General features: G+C 33.9%; 4 protein-coding genes across 4 annotated transcripts; all 4 read left to right on the top strand.

Annotated features, from left to right (window-relative positions):
• Positions 1-2,385: 2,385 nt before the first annotated feature.
• On the top strand, positions 2,386-8,096 carry LOC102595294 (transcription factor bHLH157). The gene is made up of 10 exons (XM_006343738.2): positions 2,386-2,970; positions 3,978-4,067; positions 4,325-4,433; positions 4,556-4,597; positions 4,695-4,754; positions 5,062-6,408; positions 6,802-6,903; positions 7,004-7,135; positions 7,238-7,369; positions 7,467-8,096. The coding sequence occupies exons 1-10, from the start codon at positions 2,873-2,875 to the stop codon at positions 7,662-7,664; spliced, it is 2,310 nt and encodes a 769-aa protein (XP_006343800.1). The 5' UTR covers positions 2,386-2,872; the 3' UTR covers positions 7,665-8,096.
• Positions 8,097-9,931: 1,835 nt separating this feature from the next.
• On the top strand, positions 9,932-11,248 carry LOC102578508 (aluminum-activated malate transporter 10-like). Its single transcript, XM_015307089.1, has 5 exons — positions 9,932-10,259; positions 10,338-10,478; positions 10,694-10,966; positions 11,056-11,162; positions 11,234-11,248. The coding sequence occupies exons 1-5, from the start codon at positions 9,932-9,934 to the stop codon at positions 11,246-11,248; spliced, it is 864 nt and encodes a 287-aa protein (XP_015162575.1).
• Positions 11,249-11,400: 152 nt separating this feature from the next.
• LOC107059973 (aluminum-activated malate transporter 10-like) lies at positions 11,401-12,154 on the top strand. The gene is made up of 2 exons (XM_015307106.1): positions 11,401-11,538; positions 11,631-12,154. Exons 1-2 carry the CDS (start codon positions 11,479-11,481, stop codon positions 12,075-12,077), a joined length of 507 nt encoding a protein of 168 aa, XP_015162592.1. The 5' UTR covers positions 11,401-11,478; the 3' UTR covers positions 12,078-12,154.
• Positions 12,155-14,138: 1,984 nt separating this feature from the next.
• LOC102594959 (zinc finger HIT domain-containing protein 2) lies at positions 14,139-18,537 on the top strand. The gene is made up of 5 exons (XM_006343737.2): positions 14,139-14,426; positions 16,441-16,513; positions 16,704-16,857; positions 17,280-17,321; positions 17,448-18,537. Exons 1-5 carry the CDS (start codon positions 14,347-14,349, stop codon positions 18,326-18,328), a joined length of 1,230 nt encoding a protein of 409 aa, XP_006343799.1. The 5' UTR covers positions 14,139-14,346; the 3' UTR covers positions 18,329-18,537.
• Positions 18,538-18,695: the final 158 nt, after the last annotated feature.

Raw genomic sequence — 18,695 nt, 5'->3', positions numbered from 1 at the left:
ATATAGTCCCTTTTATAATAAGTTGTGCACTAGAGTCTTCTTTTGTATCATGACAAATATAATACATGTTCCCTTTATTAGATATTGTGAACATTGGATACCCTATAATACAAACTTTCTATTCCCTTTTCCCCTTGATGGATGGATTTTTCCTTAACCTTGAAAAGAAGTGGCATAGTAGTACTGGACACTTGTATGGAAAGTTCAGCTTACTTGTTCTACTTTTTTTCTCTCTAGTTTCTGATATTTGTTTTAGATCGGACCCAATTAAACCTTTTCAGTCTGAACATAAAGTATTTTCTATTAAAAGCTACTTCATTCTCAAAACTAAGTTAAAGATGGAATGCTATTTAATTACCACCAAGAAGGCAAGAACATATGTGCCATTTACCATGGGTGTACGGAGCTAGGGGTTCAATGAATTCAGAAAATTATATTGTATATATAAAGTAAATATATATATATATATATATATATAAAATATTGAATGTCGTTATACTTTTTATTTATTTATTAAAATTCAAAATATATAAACTTCAAATCTTAAATTAAATTCATGTTTATCAACACTCACAACTTTTTATGCAAAGAAAAAAAAGGAAAAGAGTTGACAACCTATCCAAAAAAGTAAAATGAGTATATATAATGGAAAGATGGAGTAATCAAAAGTGAAATTAGCTAAGACAAAGACAAAAGTAAATTTTTTGATTTTAATTCACTAGGTTTTTGACTGCGGTATTACTTTTACTGAGGTAAAAGAGTAAAAATACGTTATCATTAATCCATCATAATTCATTTGTTTTCAGTGTCGATGACTTTTCTGATCTTTGCTAAATAAAATGAGAAAAGGAAATTGCATCATACTTAATCCATCGTTATATAAAATTGATCGTAATATTTGGTTTGGTAATGTGGTTTTAAAGGGATTGAGTTAAATTCAAAGTGTATAACATTTTATATACTTTGCTAGGTCCACTCCAATTTATTGTTTATTGATATATGACCCCTATATTAAATTCTTCGCGCCTCAATTGTCTAGTCCAATCCTAGACATGACGAAGATATTAAGTTCCACATTGAATAAGTATGGGTTACTTGGTGTCTTTATATATTTTATCAACATCTTTTTATAAAATATATCAACTATGTACTCGAGTATTAGTTTAAGCTCTTCAACTTAACACGTAATTTATTTATTTATAAAATTAACTTAGTTTTGGGTAATATATATGCATGTTGTTCAAATAAGCTTTTTCTTTATTCTAAAGCAAGAACAGATCAATATGGATTATAAATTTCGTCGATAAATTTATGTCTAAAGAAAGCAAATGCATTCGTATGATAACATTTAAGTTTTAATATTTACATAATCATATTATTTATTAGGTAATTATAAGTAAATTTTTTGACAAGCATCTCTTGATTATTCGATAAAAATGACACTTAAAAGGTTAAAATCATAGTATATAAAAGAATATGTAAACAATAATATAACTTAAATCCTAATTAAAATCAACATTTATTTTCTATAAACTCAAGAAATCAATGCCCTTAATTATGCTGGACAATTATGCTACATTAACAAGATGATTTTATTTGGGTTTGCAGAAGATAATCATATTAATGCAATTTACGATTTATACTTTAATAAAAAATCTACCATTAAATACATTTATGCATTCGCACCATTTTAATTAGCTGATATTTAGCTCAAGAACTCTCAAACTAGTTTATTGATCAATTTATATACAGGAGAAAAAAGACCCCTCTTCACCATTTAGGTTTATTTTTCCATTTTTTTGTAAAATTTTTAAAAACAATTTATCGTGTCGTAACAATAAAATATACATATTAATTTTACCTTCTTGCTTTTGGTCGATAAATATTTTGTTGATGAGATGTCTGTACACTAAATAGTAAATATATATATGTACGCAAAGTATTTTTCTGCATTTGAGATTTATCATATATATTAATTTTCTACTTTCACTTGCATTTGGCTTCAAATATCATTCCCCATTTGAAACGCTAGAGGTATATTTAATCCTTTTCGGATCTTACTATACAAAAGAAAAAAATTCTTTTCATATAGTAGAAAAGACAAAGCATAGGAAATGCTTAGCAATAAAAAGGAAAATGTGTTCCTTTATATGTCCAAATAGTTTCTAATTTGGTCTTTATATTTACTCTTTTGCATAGACATGAGTCAAGACTAGTCCCCTCTTTGCCCCCCACCCCACATTCTTCTCTCTCCAATCTCTATTGTTGATTATCTCTAAACAATACTTAGTAAGTATATAACAAGACCCCAACTATCTTCTATCTCATTAGTCCCACCAAAATTCTTCTCCAAGCTCAAAACTTTATTATTTTTTTTGTTTTTTTTTGGCTCCAAGATTGCTGCTTTTTTACTAGTGAATGAAGTTTTTGCTGTTTAGACAGTGAAAAAAACACACCCAAGATTTGCTTTTGCTGCAAAGTTGCATTCTTGGTTGTTTTTTGGAAGCACAAGACTCCAAGATTGCTGCTTTTTTGTTATTGAATGAAGTTTTTGCTGTTGTAAACTGTGGAAAAAAAACACCCAAGATTTGTTTTTGCTGCAAAGTTGCATTCTTGGTTGGTTTTTGGAAGCCCAAGACTCCAAGACTGCTGCTTTTTTGCAAGTGAATGAAGTTTTTGCTGTTTAAACATTGAAATAAACACACCCAAGATTTGCTTTTGCTGCAAAGTTGCATTCTTGGTTGGTTTTTGGAAGCCCAAGACTCCAAGACTGCTGCTTTTTTGCAAGTGAATGAAGTTTTTGCTGTTTAAACATTGAAATAAACACACCCAAGATTTGCTTTTGCTGCAAAGTTGCATTCTTTAGGGTAAAATGTGTGATTCTATGGCAAAAGAGACACTCAAGAGCCTTTGTAGAAGCCATGGATGGTCTTATGGAGTTTTCTGGGGATTTGATCAGACTAATTCTTTGTAAGTTTTTTTTTTCTATCTTTCTGTCATTCTCACTATTTTTCTCTTCTCTTTTACTTTTTCTCTTTACTTCCTTTTGTTTTTTTTGTTCCCTATGTAGTTTTTTAAAAATGTTTGTGATGAAGGTCGCCTTTTTCCTCACTCTTTTAAAGTACTCTTTTCTTTCAAACTAGTACTTTTTTATTTTTATTTTTAGTGAAAATTTTGATTTTTCTCATCCCATGTTTATGACTTGCAACTCTTCTGCTTCTCTATGGTTTTGGTCTTTTGGATTCATATGTTTTTCAAATAATAAAATATGGTACTACCTAGCTAACTTTAACCAAACATTTTGGGAATAATTTCAAAAAAATTATCTTTAAATATCTTTTTTACCATGAAATTTGATGTTTAAATACTTTCATGGTCCGTTAATCGGGCTCAGAATAGTTTTTGGATTTTTGATACTTCCCTCACAAAAAGTCATTTTTCTAAAAGTAAAAAGCATGTCAAAATACAATTCCCACTTCAAAATCTATGGTCAAACCGGAGCTTAGTTTATTGTTTTTCTGTTCCTAGGCACTGTTTTTTTTCCAAATAGAAAATGACATGAATATATATCTTGGATCAAAAGATTTACTGTTTAATTCGTTGATCCCCTTTTTGACCATATTCCCTTTTCTTGTCCTTGTTCATATGTTAAGGAAAATATAATAATATTTCAAATTCAAATTGTTTTTGTAATGTTCAATAAATTTGATGGAATTACAGCATTATTGATTATACATTTAGAGGAAAGATAAAATTTATTCCTTGAAGTTCATTTTCATATGTTATATTGACAAATAAAAATAAAATCTTGAAGGCAAAAAAAGAGTTTGATTTTGTCACATAATGGTGTATTTTGACATCTTATGAATATGGTTATTACTCTAATTATTTCTATTTGATGTTCTTATAAATATATTCTAAGAAGAAAAGAAAAAACTTTCATTTGGAAAAGTTTTAACAAATCTTCTGCATGACAGATTATTGACATTGCAAGATGCATACTATGAGGAACAAATGGGATCTGTGATTGATGAAATGCTTCTGCAAGTCCATATTCTTGGTCGAGGGTATGCTGCAAAATGAAATCTTTCTTCAGAAAATCCAGTTATATATGTAGTACTCCCTCCATTTCAATTTGTTTGTCTGATTTTACTTGAGACGGAGTTTAAGAAAGCAAAGATGACTTTTGAATCTTGAAATTAAAATGTACTCTTTAGGAAAGTAAGACAAACAAATTGAAGCGGAGGAAAGAGTTCAATTGTGATATACTTTAATTTGTAACAAGTTTTCATAATCATAATGTTGATGATATGACTTTTTACAGGATGATTGGCCAAACAGCATTTACTAAGAAACATAAATGGATGTTTTCAGCTGCTAATCATGAAAGGCAGATCTCCATTGGATCATCTCATAATTCCAACTTACTCCTGGTAATAATTTGTTTCCTTGCTTTCCACAGAAGACTTGTTTGGACTTTCTATTTGGGAAAGTTGTGAGTTAATAAGAGGATTTACTAATTTTAAACCTGGCAATTGTAACTTCATTTTTGTAGGATGATAATGAGTTTGAACAACAATTTTCAGCAGGGATCAAGGTACTTTTTTTGTAGTTCTTAGTTTGCATTTTTCAATTCCACCACCTGCTAATGTTGGTTTCACTCTGTAACAAATGATTTTCTTGTTATTTTGCAGACAATTGCTGTAATATCTGTCGAACCGCTTGGTGTTCTGCAATTTGGTTCTACTAATAAGGTTAGCAGTAATGTCTATAATTGCAATATATTGATGTAGTCATTCACTACTATCGTAGGCTCACCGATCTATACTAGTTTAATCAACTTTTGAAACTTTAACTTGTATTTTCTTAAGTTGAATGGTTCCTAATCATGTTCATGCGGGTGCTGCTATATATAAGTAACTGAATGCTCAAGATGTTGGCATAGCATCTCGAGTATTCCTTTACTGATCAAACCATGAGATCACATCATCAGACTCTGATTGCTTCAAGTCCTTGCACAAACAATTTGTATGTCTACTTATTTGTTTATGTTTTCTGCAGCTTCAAGAGAGCACATGTTTTGTGGATCAAGCAAGAACAATTTTCCAGGGGATAGGAGGATCACCGACTTCATCAATCTGCGAGAATCTGCATTTTGTGAATTCCACTGTTTTTCCAACTGCAAACAATGAAAGTTTAATGAAGGATTCACGTTTTTTAGAAGATCTCATTCAATCGGTAACATGCAATGCGGAAAGTCAGATAATGAATTCTGATGTAGCTACAACATTTTTGACTGAAAACCAGTTTCAGGATGTGAATCAGTTCAATAATTGCAGCAGCCAATTTGATACTCAACTACAGCAAGCAATGTTCCCATCTGCTGGGTTGTTTACTGGCTTCCACGATTCCTCTTTGACGTCAACCTGGGAAGATCTCCCATCAGATATGAGCATACAAGATTTTGGTTATGTCCTTCCCACGGGGACAAACCAATTTGAATATGGCACAGGTGCAACTCAAAGCTTTCATGAGAGCACAACATTTGGTTCCTTAGGTGGATTTGGAGTATTTGCAAATGAGGATACCACTGGCCCTCTAAATGGATATATTGTTCAATGTCCCATCAACCAGGGGAATGATGGAGCAGTTAGTACTATCAATGATAGCATATTAGATACAACGGGAATCATCTCAGCCTCTGCTGGTATAAATGAGCAGTTTAGGTTCAATTCAGACAGTGATGCTTCTGTTTCAATTCAAAGTTCTGTCACCAACGCCTTTGAAACTGTTGAAAAAGCAAACTGTTCAAACATGTCTCCCTTTGAGAAAATGACTAATTTGGTTGGTGTAAAGCATGATTCTAAAAAACCATGTAACTGGGGTGATGTTTCGAACCCTGTTGTTAGCACTTCCAACTCTGGATGGACCTATAGTAATGCTAATGAACTCAGGTCCAGGCCAGCTAACAGGTTATTCTCCAAACTGGGACTAGACCAGTTTCTGGATGGTGCCTTGAGCAGCTCTTATTCATTTGCTGGATCTGTTTCCGATGGACAGTTGTCAGAAACAAATAAGAGAAGAAGAATTGGAAGTTCTTCAGAATGCAATTATCTTCAAAATCCCCTAGGTTTTTCTAACTTTGATAAGAATGCAAAGTTGGTGCAGCCTGAATGTGGTCTAGATAGGACAAGCAACCTTGAAGCCAAGAGTGAGGTCAACACAAAATTGGATGCAAGTACATTAATTGGAGACAGATGCAGCATCAATAATTGCAAAGGCAATGAAAAATCCTCAAAGCCTACCAAGAAGAAGGCTAAACCAGGGACTCGGCCTATTCCTAAAGATCGGCAGCTGATCTATGAACGTCTATCTGAGTTGCGAGGGCTCATCCCTAATGGGGAGAAGGTATTGTCTCCAAACTCACTATGTTTTTTTCTTAGGTGTAATACATAAACATTCACTTGAGCTTGGCCTCAACTGGCAAATAAGCACTCCAACATTGAGTATGCACATCTAGACACCTCATCTCCGTTGTGTCAGTTAAAAACTCCAACTTACAAAATGATCATCTCGACACCTCCAAAATTTATGTGCCACGTCATCATCGAGTGTGCACCAGATACAGTGGGGACGAGTTAGAGTGTTTACTAGTTAGTGGAGACCAAGTTTGAGTATATGTTAATGTATTATGCCTTTTGCTTAATACTAACAGAAAGAAATACATTTAGATTTCATGGAAGGTGCTTCCGCACTTAGTATTGCTACGAAGAACTCATATTTAAGTTGTTTCTATGGCAGATGAGCATTGATCGCTTATTACACAGAACTGTAAAGCACTTGCTTTTCTTGCAAGGTGTCACTAAACATGCTGAAGGACTCAAAAAGGCTGAAAGTTTGAAGGTAATAATCAATCACTTTGATTGATTTGACTTGTTTTAGCAGTTAAAAAGATAGACATGCTTCTCAGTACTAATTTATAACAACGTTTATCAACTAGCAGGATTCAAAAACTCGGTTAAACTCCAAGTCTAATGGTAATGGAGTTACATGGGCATGTGAAATTGGCGATCAAACAATGGTTTGTCCGCTGATAGTTGAGGACCTTAGTACACCTGGTCAAATGCTAATAGAAGTAAGTAATGGTTTTTTCTGTTACCGATAAATCTAGTCATTTAGCCAGGTCTTGATAGAAACTTTAACTAACATATGATACTATGTGTACTCTTTTGCTCAGATACTCTGCAATGAACAAGGCTTCTTTCTGGAGATGGTAGATATAATCCGAGGCTTTGGCTTGAACATATTGAAGGGAGTGATGGAGTCTCGCGAGACAAAGATGTGGGCACACTTTGTTGTTGAGGCTGAGGTAAATACTTAACTGGAAAGTGACATCAATAAATAAGTCACTTTCACTTCTCCTTTGAGCTGTTTTCATCAATTTAATATTCCAATTTTCCGTGCAGGGTAACCGGCTAGTAACAAGACATGAGATTTTTTCATCTCTTGTTCAGCTTTTACACTTGACAAGTGCTAGTGAAGTTGGTCTGAATAATCAGCTTCAGTATACATCCGGTGGAAGGAATACTCTAATAAATGATTGTCCAAACTCTGCTGTGCCGATATCTGGCTGCTTACCTGAAACAATCCGATGTGTAAGATAGCAAAAATTGCAGTTTCTATTCTTTTTAGAAGGACAACTAGCTAGCTGACACTTCCAGACAAGGAAATGTGCCATTTTCTGATTTCGTCTTGAATGCCTAGTGAAGTAAACTTGTTCGGGTGCATAGGCGTTTTTGCAAACAACTTCCAGGATTTGTTTGTGGTGTCATAGAACACGGTGAAGGAGCATATTGAGAGGAAGGTGTCTCAAAGAGTTTTTCTCTTTTCAAGATTGCTCCTTTTTACCCCTTAGAACACGCGAAGAAATTTCTTTTTCTCTCTTGCATAGTTTGTTTATATGTTGAAGCTGACTGACTAGCTAGGTAATTCAAGGTTACTTTCTGATTTTACTTTTCCAATTTCTGTTGTTTCTTCTGTAACTAACTATGAAACATGAATGACTGAGAAATGTTATTACATTAGTCTTTGCTTGACATATAAAGACAAGCATCACCTTGCTGAACCTCCATCAGGATCTTTGTTTATCTTTTTGATTCTTCAAAAACTGCTAGTTTCATGTCACTGCAGTCTATGATTTTGTAACTAATCGAACCACCTCGTCTAGACGAAGTGCGTGAAAATACTTTTTTTGTTTATATATGTGGCTGTGAGACTCAAAACTCATGTAAAAGCTTTAACTTGGTACAGAGGAGTCGGTTTAGGTCTGCACATAGTGAAAGAAAACAAATTTTGAGACTTGATAGTTCATGGTTATGCCTTCCAGGCTTTGGTCTAATGATAAGAGCGTAGCTTGTGATTTGTGGTTAGGTGCATGTCACGAGTACGAACTCTACCACAAACAAAAACATGGTATGGAGAACCATAAAGGGGAGGACTCATTATCTATGGAGTTTCGAACTGTGCGCCACTGGCTATCAAATAGTTCATGGTTATGTTCCACTAATGAAATAGTGACACATGAATCCTCTAACAACTATTTTAATACTGATGCTGGAAAAGGACAGGTGTAATATTGTTGAAACTTACTTGAAGAAAGACAAACTATTGATATTTTTTCTCAAATAAGTGAAATAATAATAGTGGAGATAAGTGATGTTCCATTTCAAAGTTAAAGCAGAAGAAACCAATTGAAACCTGAATTATAAAAGCCATATTATGTTATTTAACTAACATACATAAGTCATTTGTGGCCTAATTTTGTCCCAACTTTGGTAAAACCCCCAATACCCAAAGGGTTTTTGATTCATTATAGAATATTCTATTAGAGTAAATATACTTATTATTCCACTAAGTACCTAATACCAACACAAGCATTCGATAACTCTGTGCCTTGCTTTGGGCCAAGTCGACACGGTTTTCCTTAAAAGGCCTTACATCATTAAGAGATCATACATTTTATATGTAGCTTTCCAATCTTTTCAGCTATCAATGTGAGACTTTTGTTCACACACCCGATAATATCCCCCTCGAACTAAGTTCCACATGGCCCATCACCACGATCCACAGGTCAATTTTCGAGATTCACTGTGTGCCACACATCATTTGAGTATTTTATGGCAACTGCAACTAGCTTCTTTGTGTGCATCTCTAAGCTCATAAGGGGTAGGTAAACCAAGCCCCAAAGATACTGTTAACATGGTGTGATATTGTCCACTTTGGATCAAGTCGGCACGGTTTTCCCCAAAAGGCCTCACAGCCTTATATGTAGTTTCTCAATCTTTTCAGCTATCAATATGGAACTTTGTTCGCACATACAACAAGAATTAACTAAAAATTACAAACACAGATCAGAATACCACCACAGGACACTAAAACTAAGATATCAGAAAAAGACTATAAACTGTAAAAGCATAAACAAAATGATCTTGCTAGATAAGTAAAATGTAAAAAACTGATAGAAGAGGATTCTGATGAGAGAAGCACTAATCATAAAGGATTACTATAATTAGACAGTGAGATGACCTAAACCATACTTTAAAGTAAGTATTAGTTAGTGACCACCAGTTGTTTTAATAAAACCCAAACTGATGACATTTAGTTTTTATGAAATTAATTGTTTATTTGGACCACTTATCAGCCAAACTGTAATGGTACTTGTGGTTTTCCTTAAACCTGATATCTTGGAATAAACTTTTTCATATAAACTTACTGCTTTATGAAAACTTCAACTGAGTCATGACCTACTCCAATAGTAGTTGAATATCTTTAAATTAATTCTGTGGCCAAAGTTTTACATCTTTATATAAAGAAGTGACATTCACAATATTTTGTACATGTACACTTGTTTGTTTTTCTATATTGCATAAACATGAATACCATCAATAGTGCAGAGTGGAGGATCAGGATGGCTGATGGTTCGTTCGAAAATTTGGCACCAGAATCAAGCCTAGTCACAAGAATGTATCTTTCATTCGAACGATTCTTGAAAAATTTGATCTTGATAGTCAGGAGATTCTTGGAGAAATCATGGAACATAGGAAAGAATGAACCAAGAAAGGTGATCCATTGTCTTAAAGTTGGAATAGCTCTAAGCGTTGTATCGTTGTTTTATTATATGAGACCTTTGTATAATGGTGTTGGAGGAACTGCAATGTGGGCTGTTATGACTGTTGTTGTGGTTTTTGAGTACACTGTGGGTAAGTAGTAAGTACTTTTAAAGAAAATCATATTTTTTTACACTTTTTTGTAGGCTAAGAGTTATAAGAAAATTGCAGGTGCAACACTATACAAATGCTTAAACAGAGCTACTGGTACTTTTTGTGCTGGATTTCTTGCTATAGGGATCCATTGGATTGCTAATCAATCAGGCAAAAGATTTGAGCCTATAATTATGGGAGTTTCTATTTTCATATTAGGTGAGTGATGTTTGTAAATAAAGATTACCTTTTGCATATAGGATATGACTATGTTATTTGGACTCTCCAAAAATACTACCGCACTTGTGTCAGATCATCCAAAAGTACACTACTTTGTGAGGATCTGACATGCACACATCCACATTTTTTAAGAGTCCGAGCAACATAGGGATGTTAATCATTTGTTCTAATTTTTTTTTCTTCACTCAATTTAGCCTCAGCAGCAACTTTCACAAGGTTCATTCCTGCAGTAAAAGCACGGTTTGATTATGGCACTATGATCTTCATCCTGACTTTCACATTGGTTTCAATATCTGGATATCGCATTGCAAATTTGTTGAACATGGCTCACGAGAGAGTATCAACGATCATCATCGGTGCTTCCTTGTGTGTTATTACAAGCATTCTCATATTTCCCATATGGGCTGGTGAAGAGCTCCATAAACTTGTCATTAGTAACTTGGAAAAGCTAGCAGAGTCCTTAGATTGTAAGTATTTTCTTGCCTAAAATTTGGATATCAGTAATAAAATTTCATTATATATTGTTTTTAAAGTTGATCCACAATTGTCCTTTTAGGTTGTGTAGCTGAATTTTTTAGTGACAGTGAAGACACAACAACAAATACTAAGAAAATGCTAGCTTTCAAGTGTGTGTTGAATTCAAAGGCCTCTGAAGAGACAATGGTAAGTTTTTGCCAATATCAATATAAGCTATGTTACTCGGACTCTTTAAAATACCGTTGGGTGTGTGTCAGATCCTCCAAAGGTAGTGCACAAATGTTTTCAGCATTTGTGGCTGAAATCCTAGCGATCCATCAGGATTTGTGGCACCGACTCATTTTTTGCTTCAAAATTGATCCAAATAACCTCAAAACAACTTCAATTTTTACTGATATAACATGGAATTATCTGCTAGGCTAACTTTGCTAGATGGGAGCCTGCTCATGGACTTTTCAACTTTCAACATCCATGGGGAAAATACCTTAAGATCAGCGCGTCAATGCGTAGTTGTGCCTGTTGCATTGAGGCACTAACAAGCTGCATCAATCAAAAAGATCAGGTCAGCTAAATTCTTAAATCCTTCTTAATTCTACTAAAATATTATAGAACTCTTTAACTAACTAAAAGGCAAAAAATTTCATTGTGTTATAGGCTTCTGAGTTGTTAAAGAATCAGCTTACAAACACTTGCCAACAAGTAAGTTCAAGTACAAGTGAGATACTGAAAGAGTTGGCTTTAAACATGAAAACAATGAGAAAATCCTCCAGGATGGATATGTTAATACAAGAAAAGAGTAACGCGATTCAAGAACTAGAAACTCTGATGGAACAACTTTCAGGATTACTTATTATTCAGCCAAAGAATGTAAAGGATGATCAAGAAAAGCCAGTTATAAGAACAAGTAGTACTAATGTTATCCCTCTTATTGAAATCATACCAACTGCAACATTTGCTTCTTTAGTGATCGAAATTGCCACGAGGATCGAAGGGGTGGTTGATGTTGTTGAAGAATTATCAAAACTGGCAAAATTCAAACTTGAGGATGCTGATATGATGATCAAACAGAACAAACCAGTCATCAAGAATATCATAAACTAGTAGTACTGTTTATAGATAAACCTTACTGTTGATTTCATATGTCTTGCTATGTTCAGGTTACCAATTGCTAGATATCCAATTTCCTAATTGTCCATTTGATATGGTTTCTACTTTATTTCTATGTCAATTTATGGACCTTTTAGACAAGGTTTGAATGTCTCTTCCGCGCAAACTAGATTTCTTACGAAAAAACATGTAATTAGGGTTTAAAATTTTATAAACGATTACAAACGTCAAGAGAAATAATCTTAACATAACTAATGAAGTATCAACATTACTAATGTCAGTATTATTAATACATCTATTCTTGGTAAGGCAGAGCTACTAGCCCCTATGCGAGTTCAACCAAACTCAGTAGATTTTAATGGGCAAACTACATAAATCTCATTAGTTTAGGTCTTAATTACTAAGATTCCTGATAGTTTCAAATATTACTTCCTCTCTGCCGAATTTTAAATCGAGATACGTATTTTGCTTTTTAAATTAACTGGGTCTGGTTGTAACTGATTTCCTTAATTAGAGGAGTAAATGATGATTTTTAGAATACATGACAATTAATTCTGAAAATTAAATTAATCAAATCACTTAATATATGGCAGAAATAAAGGAGTGTATTTATGTTTAATTAATTTTATTTATTATTCTTTGAAATAATAAATTCATTAATATTATTATTAATAAAAAAACAAAAACATGTATATCTTGGTCATGTAATTTGATTGATTTCATTTTATTACTCGTAAAATAATAAATTCATTAATTTGATGTATCTATTATTAATAGATGATGTATCCTACAAACTAAACACTTAGATACATGAGTATCATACTAGTATCTAGTATTAATTTTGTGTATTTGTTATATGTGTCTATTATTAATTTTATGTATCTATTTATATGATCTAATTTTAATTTCATGTATCTTTTATATGTATCTAATATTAATTTGATGTATCAAATATCAATTTCATACATTATATTCAAAAACATGTATCTCGGATACATAGCAAGCATATACATAAATTATGTGTATATAAATATGGAATGTAATTGAAACGCACGAATTTAGGAACAACTCACGATGTTAGAATATCTGTCTTATCATTGATCCAAAAAGAGTAAAACAAATCAACATTCTTCCTTTTTTTAGCATCTGAATTTTTTTCCCTCACAAATACATATAATCTTAACTCAGATACATCAACTCTTAACTAGATACATGTACACCTGATGTGTATCCAACATTGTTGCATATCTAATGATGTATTTATTATGTTAAGTAAAGCTTGGCGTAATTCTTCCCTTTTGATTGAGTAGTTCCTACACTTAGATCTATTCTCGGCTTGAATGTTAACGGATGAAAAGTTAGTCCCTGCAATGAGAAGCTCATGAGTGAAAATAACAAATAAAAGTTATTTGATTTAGTATAATATTGTTCATGTGTAGTACCTATAACAAGAATAATCTGATTTTGAGAATAACCAGCCATTATAGTATTTGAGAAACAACAAAATCAAAAAATATAAAACCTAATTTATAAAACTTTTTAAAATTGAACGTCAGAACATTATGTATTTTAACTCAGATACAAAACCAAGATACATGAGAATAATAACATTATAGAAACAAACCTATATGTATAATGTTGATTAGAACATGCAAATATGTATTGAGAGGATGAAGGAAGAAAAAGGGTTGGTGGACGTGTGGGTGAGAACGGTAGACGTGAGATGTGATTTATGTGAATATAAAATTTTTGAGTTGTTAATGTGAACCATTAATTAAGAAATTTAAATTTAAGATAGTTATCCAATATCATATTTAAGGGATTTGTGTATCTAATTAAATTTTTAAAATATATGGTATAAATATTAAAAGTGGTAGTATATGTAATTATTTTAAACTAGAGGTAAATATAGTATATATGGCAGTAATGTATGTGTAGTTATGTAGTTTTTCCTTTAATAAATTCATGAAATAGGTACAAATATTAAATTAAAATTCAATTATTATCATTTAAAATCAACCATGTAAAATTCAGAAGGTTTCGCCTGGTGATTTTTGGCCCAATAACTTTGAGCCCATTCAGGTATCCCACTGGAGCTCCGAGAAAGAAAAAGAAAGTTCGTCTTCTTCCTTATATGAAAAAAAAAAAAAAAAACTTCGCGGGGTTTCCAGAGAGATTGTTCGAATTTTTTTTGCTCAAGCAAAAAGCTATAGCTTTCAAAGTTTTGATCTTTTTCTCTTAATTAATTGCTTTACTTTTTGCCATGGCCGACGAAATTATAACATCGGAGGCAGTTTCAAGTTCGTCTGAGCTGAACTCGTCGTCTCGTATAATATGTCGGGTGTAAGTATTGTTAATTTTTTAGCTTTAATTTCAATATATAAGTTTTTTATGCTTTATTGGTTTCTTTAGTTGATTCAATTTTTCAGTTCTTCAGCAAGTTTTTGAGTTTTCTGCTTAAACACTCAATTGGGATGTTATCAATATTGGGTTTTTGGCTTGTCGTGCTCAAATTAGAAACTAGAAGTAACTTAGAATTAAATGGACTTAGCAACTCATGCTTGGGTTAGTGTAGTTTGCCTTCATTACACTCCCCTCTTTAGGTGTGGCTCCTGTGAACACGGGATGGTTTGTGCACCAGGTTGACCTTTTTTGGAATAAAATGGACGAATAGAGCGGAATATTAGTCGTGAAATAGCATGGGCAATAGGATGTTGAGGTCCGAAATTTGAAGTAAATTCTTTTTTATAAAGAGAATTCATATAGATGAGCCCAGCTAATTTGGGGTTGAAGGGTAGTTGATTGATTGATTTGTTCGAGCCTTCTTTGCATCTTCCTGACATGTAGATTGAGTTGAGAGTTTTGATTTGTGGGTTATGCCATCTGTGATTTGTCACAGATTTTTTTTTTCTATTTGCATGTTGATATAGAGAAATGAGTGTAGTTCTTTCAGATGACAATGAAATCAAAAGCTGGATTGTTAAACATGAACTTTAGTACAACCGTATGTGTAACAAAGTTGACCAGAATTTGGTGTACTTGGGTCACTTTGTTTGCAGAAGACTCTTAGTGAATGCTAAAATGTTGGATAAGTGCATTTCCCAAAAGTCTTCACGTTATGGGTTACTTTTGGGGTGGGAAGGGTGGGGAAAGGAGTCTATTTGAATCTGCTAGCGGTTAGGCTGATTTGTATAAATTAGTAATATAATAATGCTTTGACAAGACTGTAGAGTTCATTGAGATAAGCAGAGAAAATTAAGGGAGTAAAAGGGAAACAAAACGAAATCATACATCGGTCATGTCTCATAGCACCAAAGCTATTGATCTGCAACTTCGAGTTCAAATTCAGATTTTTAGATTCTAGGACCAGAATGCAAACTGCTCAGTTATGGATGCTTAATAGTACAAAAGTTGCCTTTTCGTCACAGTGAACTGCCTGATCTGTTTAAACATTCACCAAATGGAACTTACCCTTATGGATGACGGATGAACTTTCACTCATGCGTTACCAACATATTTGACTAGTTCCCCATTCAGGGATTTTGGAGCGCCTATATGATGCCTATCTTATAAATGTATTATGCTTGCACAATTATGGACACAGGCAGGCTTAGCGTTTGAGGGATCAAAGTGATTATCAGACATGTTAGTGAATAGTCCATCTGATTTTTTTTATTGATGAAGAGTCCATCTGAAAATTGAACAAGATACTGTACAATTTCATGTTAAAATCCTCATTATTTGGGGTATTCAGTTGTCTCCCTTAAAGATCTAAAAATATAAACCTAATACTTTCCTCCTATGGTATTGAGGCGAATATTTTTTCCTTCACTGTAGGATACGTGAAGGTTGAAACATTATTTCAGGTGAAAGGGGATCAATTCCTGGAATTGAACTCATGAACATGGAAGTTTCACCAACATAGTTCATCTATTCTTTAGTTCCTTCCTATTCTACATTCTGGGCATACGAGAAGTTATTCACTAAGACGAATATGTTGACTTCATCATCATTTACTATTTTGACCTGCCTATTTTACATTCTACCAATGCTGCACATGAGAAGTCTCATCAAAAGTTTCAGATTGTGCAAATCTCTGATCATTTCTATCATGGAATCTACATCATTTATAATTACCAGTTTGCGCCAAAAAGGTAGCAAAAAATACACAGATTCTGAGGTTATCTTGGAAAGACCAAAAGAAAAGTTGTGTATGCATTGATTCCTATCGTATTTTTTCCCATGCTTATTCAATATTATGGGGAAATTGAAAATCTCATAATTTCTTCTTAGCAAGTTGCTTGTCTATCAAAATTGTGAGTGGCTATAATAACAGCAATGCTTACTTTTTGTGCAGTTGTCAAAAGCAATTTTCGCAGTATACCTGCCCTCGGTGTAATACCCATTATTGCTCTCTGCCTTGTTACAAGGTAAGTGAAAAATCCGCTCCTAAGTGAAGCTGGGAAAACTATGATCTTTTGTACTTCCTTTTTTTTTTCTTCCGAAATCTACCTACGCTGAAAGTTGTTATTGTTAGCTTGTGATGGCTATAAGTCCCATATATTGTGGAGAATCTATTGAACCATCGTCCCTGATTTTTCTTAATGATATTGGTGGCAGTCTCATAGTCTTCGTTGCACCGAATCCTTTATGAGAGAGAATGTCATGGAGGAACTACAGCATTTGCAACCAGATGATGGAAGTAAGCAGAAAATGCTGGACATACTTAAACGATTCCACTCAGAAGATGAAGCAGACATTATGGATGAAGATGGTAAGCATTGCTTTGTGTCTGCAATAATGAATCTATTCCTGCTTGATGCGTTTCCACAGAATGACATTTCATTAATTATTATCGTGTTGAGAGGAGTAACATGAATCTTGTTTTTGTTTTCTGCAATTTAAAAAAAAAGAAATTTCATTGATACTACTTTTGTTGTACTTCACAATAAGGATGTTTGATTTGCTCAACAAATTTTGTTTCAGGGGATTCTTGTTGTATCCATGTATCATCAATCATGTTGCTTTGCGATGTGGTTGTACAAATGAATCTTATATAATACTCACTCTACCTTACCATATTTTCATGAAATTATTGAACTGACGATACATGCATTATAGAGGACAACACGACTTACATTTTTTATCACTGCAATTCTTAACCTTAACTTTCCCTTATTGATCTTGTTACATCAGATTCCCCGTTGTCTGAGGAAACTATTCAAAAAGTTCTATCTGGTATGTTCCCGAAATTTCAGATTTTGATGCTATTTTTTCTCCTCTTGGTTCTTTGGGTTTCCTTTAAGCTAAATTCTTCTTCTGTTTTGCGGGTGGGTTGTTGTGGTCGCTTCCTTTTGTATGCAGGAAACCAGATAAGTTTTGAAGATTTATCTGCTGAAGAAAAGAAGCATTTCCAAAGGGCTGTTGCCTCAGGTGAGTTGAGCAAATTGATTAAGCCCTGGGAGCCATGGTGGTCGAAGCCTTCTGCCAAGTACATATCTCTTGGTCAGGATGGAACTCAACTAGTCCAGTCACTTGTAAAGGAGGATACAGCTGTGTCTTCGGAAGATGGAATAGAAAGTGACCCTTTGCACGACGTTCCACTTGGCCCCGACTCTCCATTACCCTCAGTTAGTAAGCTCAGTGCAGCCGGGCCATCCCCTTTACTGGCTGTTCACCTTGTTGATATCATGTACAGTTATTGCTTTACTCTTCGCCTCTACAATGGTGACTGGCAATCAGATCCCATAGGATCAGCCACAGTTTTGTTGAGCGTCTCTTCTGTTCTTGGTCAAGGGGGGCAGCCAGAGACAGTCCTGGAAGCTCTATCCCACTGCATGGAGCAAACATGCTCACCAGCCTTCAGACACATGGGTGGCCTGCAATTCGCACTGGGGCTAATCAACGACACAATAACCCTTCTTCATCTTGATACTCCAGCCTTAGTTTGCATGCTTTGTGATCTAAGGAGGCTAATCCAACACGCGGAGAAGGATTTGAAGTCAGAGAATTCCCGCAAGTCCAAAAGTTCTGAAATCAAAACGAAGCTCAAGTTTGCAGAAAGGAAGGTTTATTTTATCATGTGTTGGGCTCACGAGCAGCCACAAGAAGCATGGTCTTCCATAGCAGCCATGGTCGAGGCAGAGAAGAGCCGACTAGTGGAATTCATAGGGAGTAAGACGAGTGTTCCGAAAATGAAGAAAGTACAGAATGAGGGCAAGCCTCTGATTAAGGAGGTTGAATAACTGTCTGTTCCTTCTGCATGACAAGCTGCAGCAGAAAACACAAGAATCAGTGATGCTTGAAAAGATGTTAAGTTCAGATCACTGAGTTTTGACTTTGTATCATTGCCTGGATTTTTTTGTTCACTCTCTTTGGAACTTTTTCATTTGCCACTGAAATAATTAAAGAGAAGAAAAGAAAAGGCTTATATGGAAAAGAGATAATTTACTTATATGCCTTGTTACTTTTACTTATGTACTATTGTTAAAAAAAAAAGAGTTCACTTTTACTTGTCAGTTTGTATACAAATGAAAAGATAATTTATGATTTAGTTCCTCTTTGTTAACTATAGTTATTTCTTCTTGAAATATTAAATTCATTATTCAAGGG

The sequence above is a fragment of the Solanum tuberosum genome, unplaced genomic scaffold, assembly GCF_000226075.1.
Source record: "Solanum tuberosum cultivar DM 1-3 516 R44 unplaced genomic scaffold, SolTub_3.0 scf00048, whole genome shotgun sequence".
Classification (NCBI taxonomy): Eukaryota; Viridiplantae; Streptophyta; class Magnoliopsida; order Solanales; family Solanaceae; genus Solanum; species Solanum tuberosum.
This window is presented reverse-complemented; position numbering and strand designations above follow the sequence as displayed.

What these genes read in the sequence shown, in the direction of transcription:
- LOC102595294 (XM_006343738.2), top strand. Translation starts at nt 2,873, where the DNA reads ATGTGTGATTCTATGGCAAAAGAGACACTCAAGAGCCTTTGTAGAAGC. An exon ending in TTTGATCAGACTAATTCTTT is followed by an intron (nt 2,971 to 3,977) that starts GTAAGTTTTTTT and finishes TCTGCATGACAG; the next exon opens with ATTATTGACATTGCAAGATG. An exon ending in AATTTGGTTCTACTAATAAG is followed by an intron (nt 4,755 to 5,061) that starts GTTAGCAGTAAT and finishes TGTTTTCTGCAG; the next exon opens with CTTCAAGAGAGCACATGTTT.
- LOC102578508 (XM_015307089.1), top strand. Translation starts at nt 9,932, where the DNA reads ATGAATACCATCAATAGTGCAGAGTGGAGGATCAGGATGGCTGATGGT. An exon ending in AGTTTCTATTTTCATATTAG is followed by an intron (nt 10,479 to 10,693) that starts GTGAGTGATGTT and finishes CACTCAATTTAG; the next exon opens with CCTCAGCAGCAACTTTCACA. An exon ending in GCTAGCAGAGTCCTTAGATT is followed by an intron (nt 10,967 to 11,055) that starts GTAAGTATTTTC and finishes TTGTCCTTTTAG; the next exon opens with GTTGTGTAGCTGAATTTTTT.
- LOC107059973 (XM_015307106.1), top strand. Translation starts at nt 11,479, where the DNA reads ATGCGTAGTTGTGCCTGTTGCATTGAGGCACTAACAAGCTGCATCAAT. An exon ending in GCATCAATCAAAAAGATCAG is followed by an intron (nt 11,539 to 11,630) that starts GTCAGCTAAATT and finishes ATTGTGTTATAG; the next exon opens with GCTTCTGAGTTGTTAAAGAA.
- LOC102594959 (XM_006343737.2), top strand. Translation starts at nt 14,347, where the DNA reads ATGGCCGACGAAATTATAACATCGGAGGCAGTTTCAAGTTCGTCTGAG. An exon ending in AGACATTATGGATGAAGATG is followed by an intron (nt 16,858 to 17,279) that starts GTAAGCATTGCT and finishes TTGTTACATCAG; the next exon opens with ATTCCCCGTTGTCTGAGGAA. An exon ending in TATTCAAAAAGTTCTATCTG is followed by an intron (nt 17,322 to 17,447) that starts GTATGTTCCCGA and finishes TTTTGTATGCAG; the next exon opens with GAAACCAGATAAGTTTTGAA.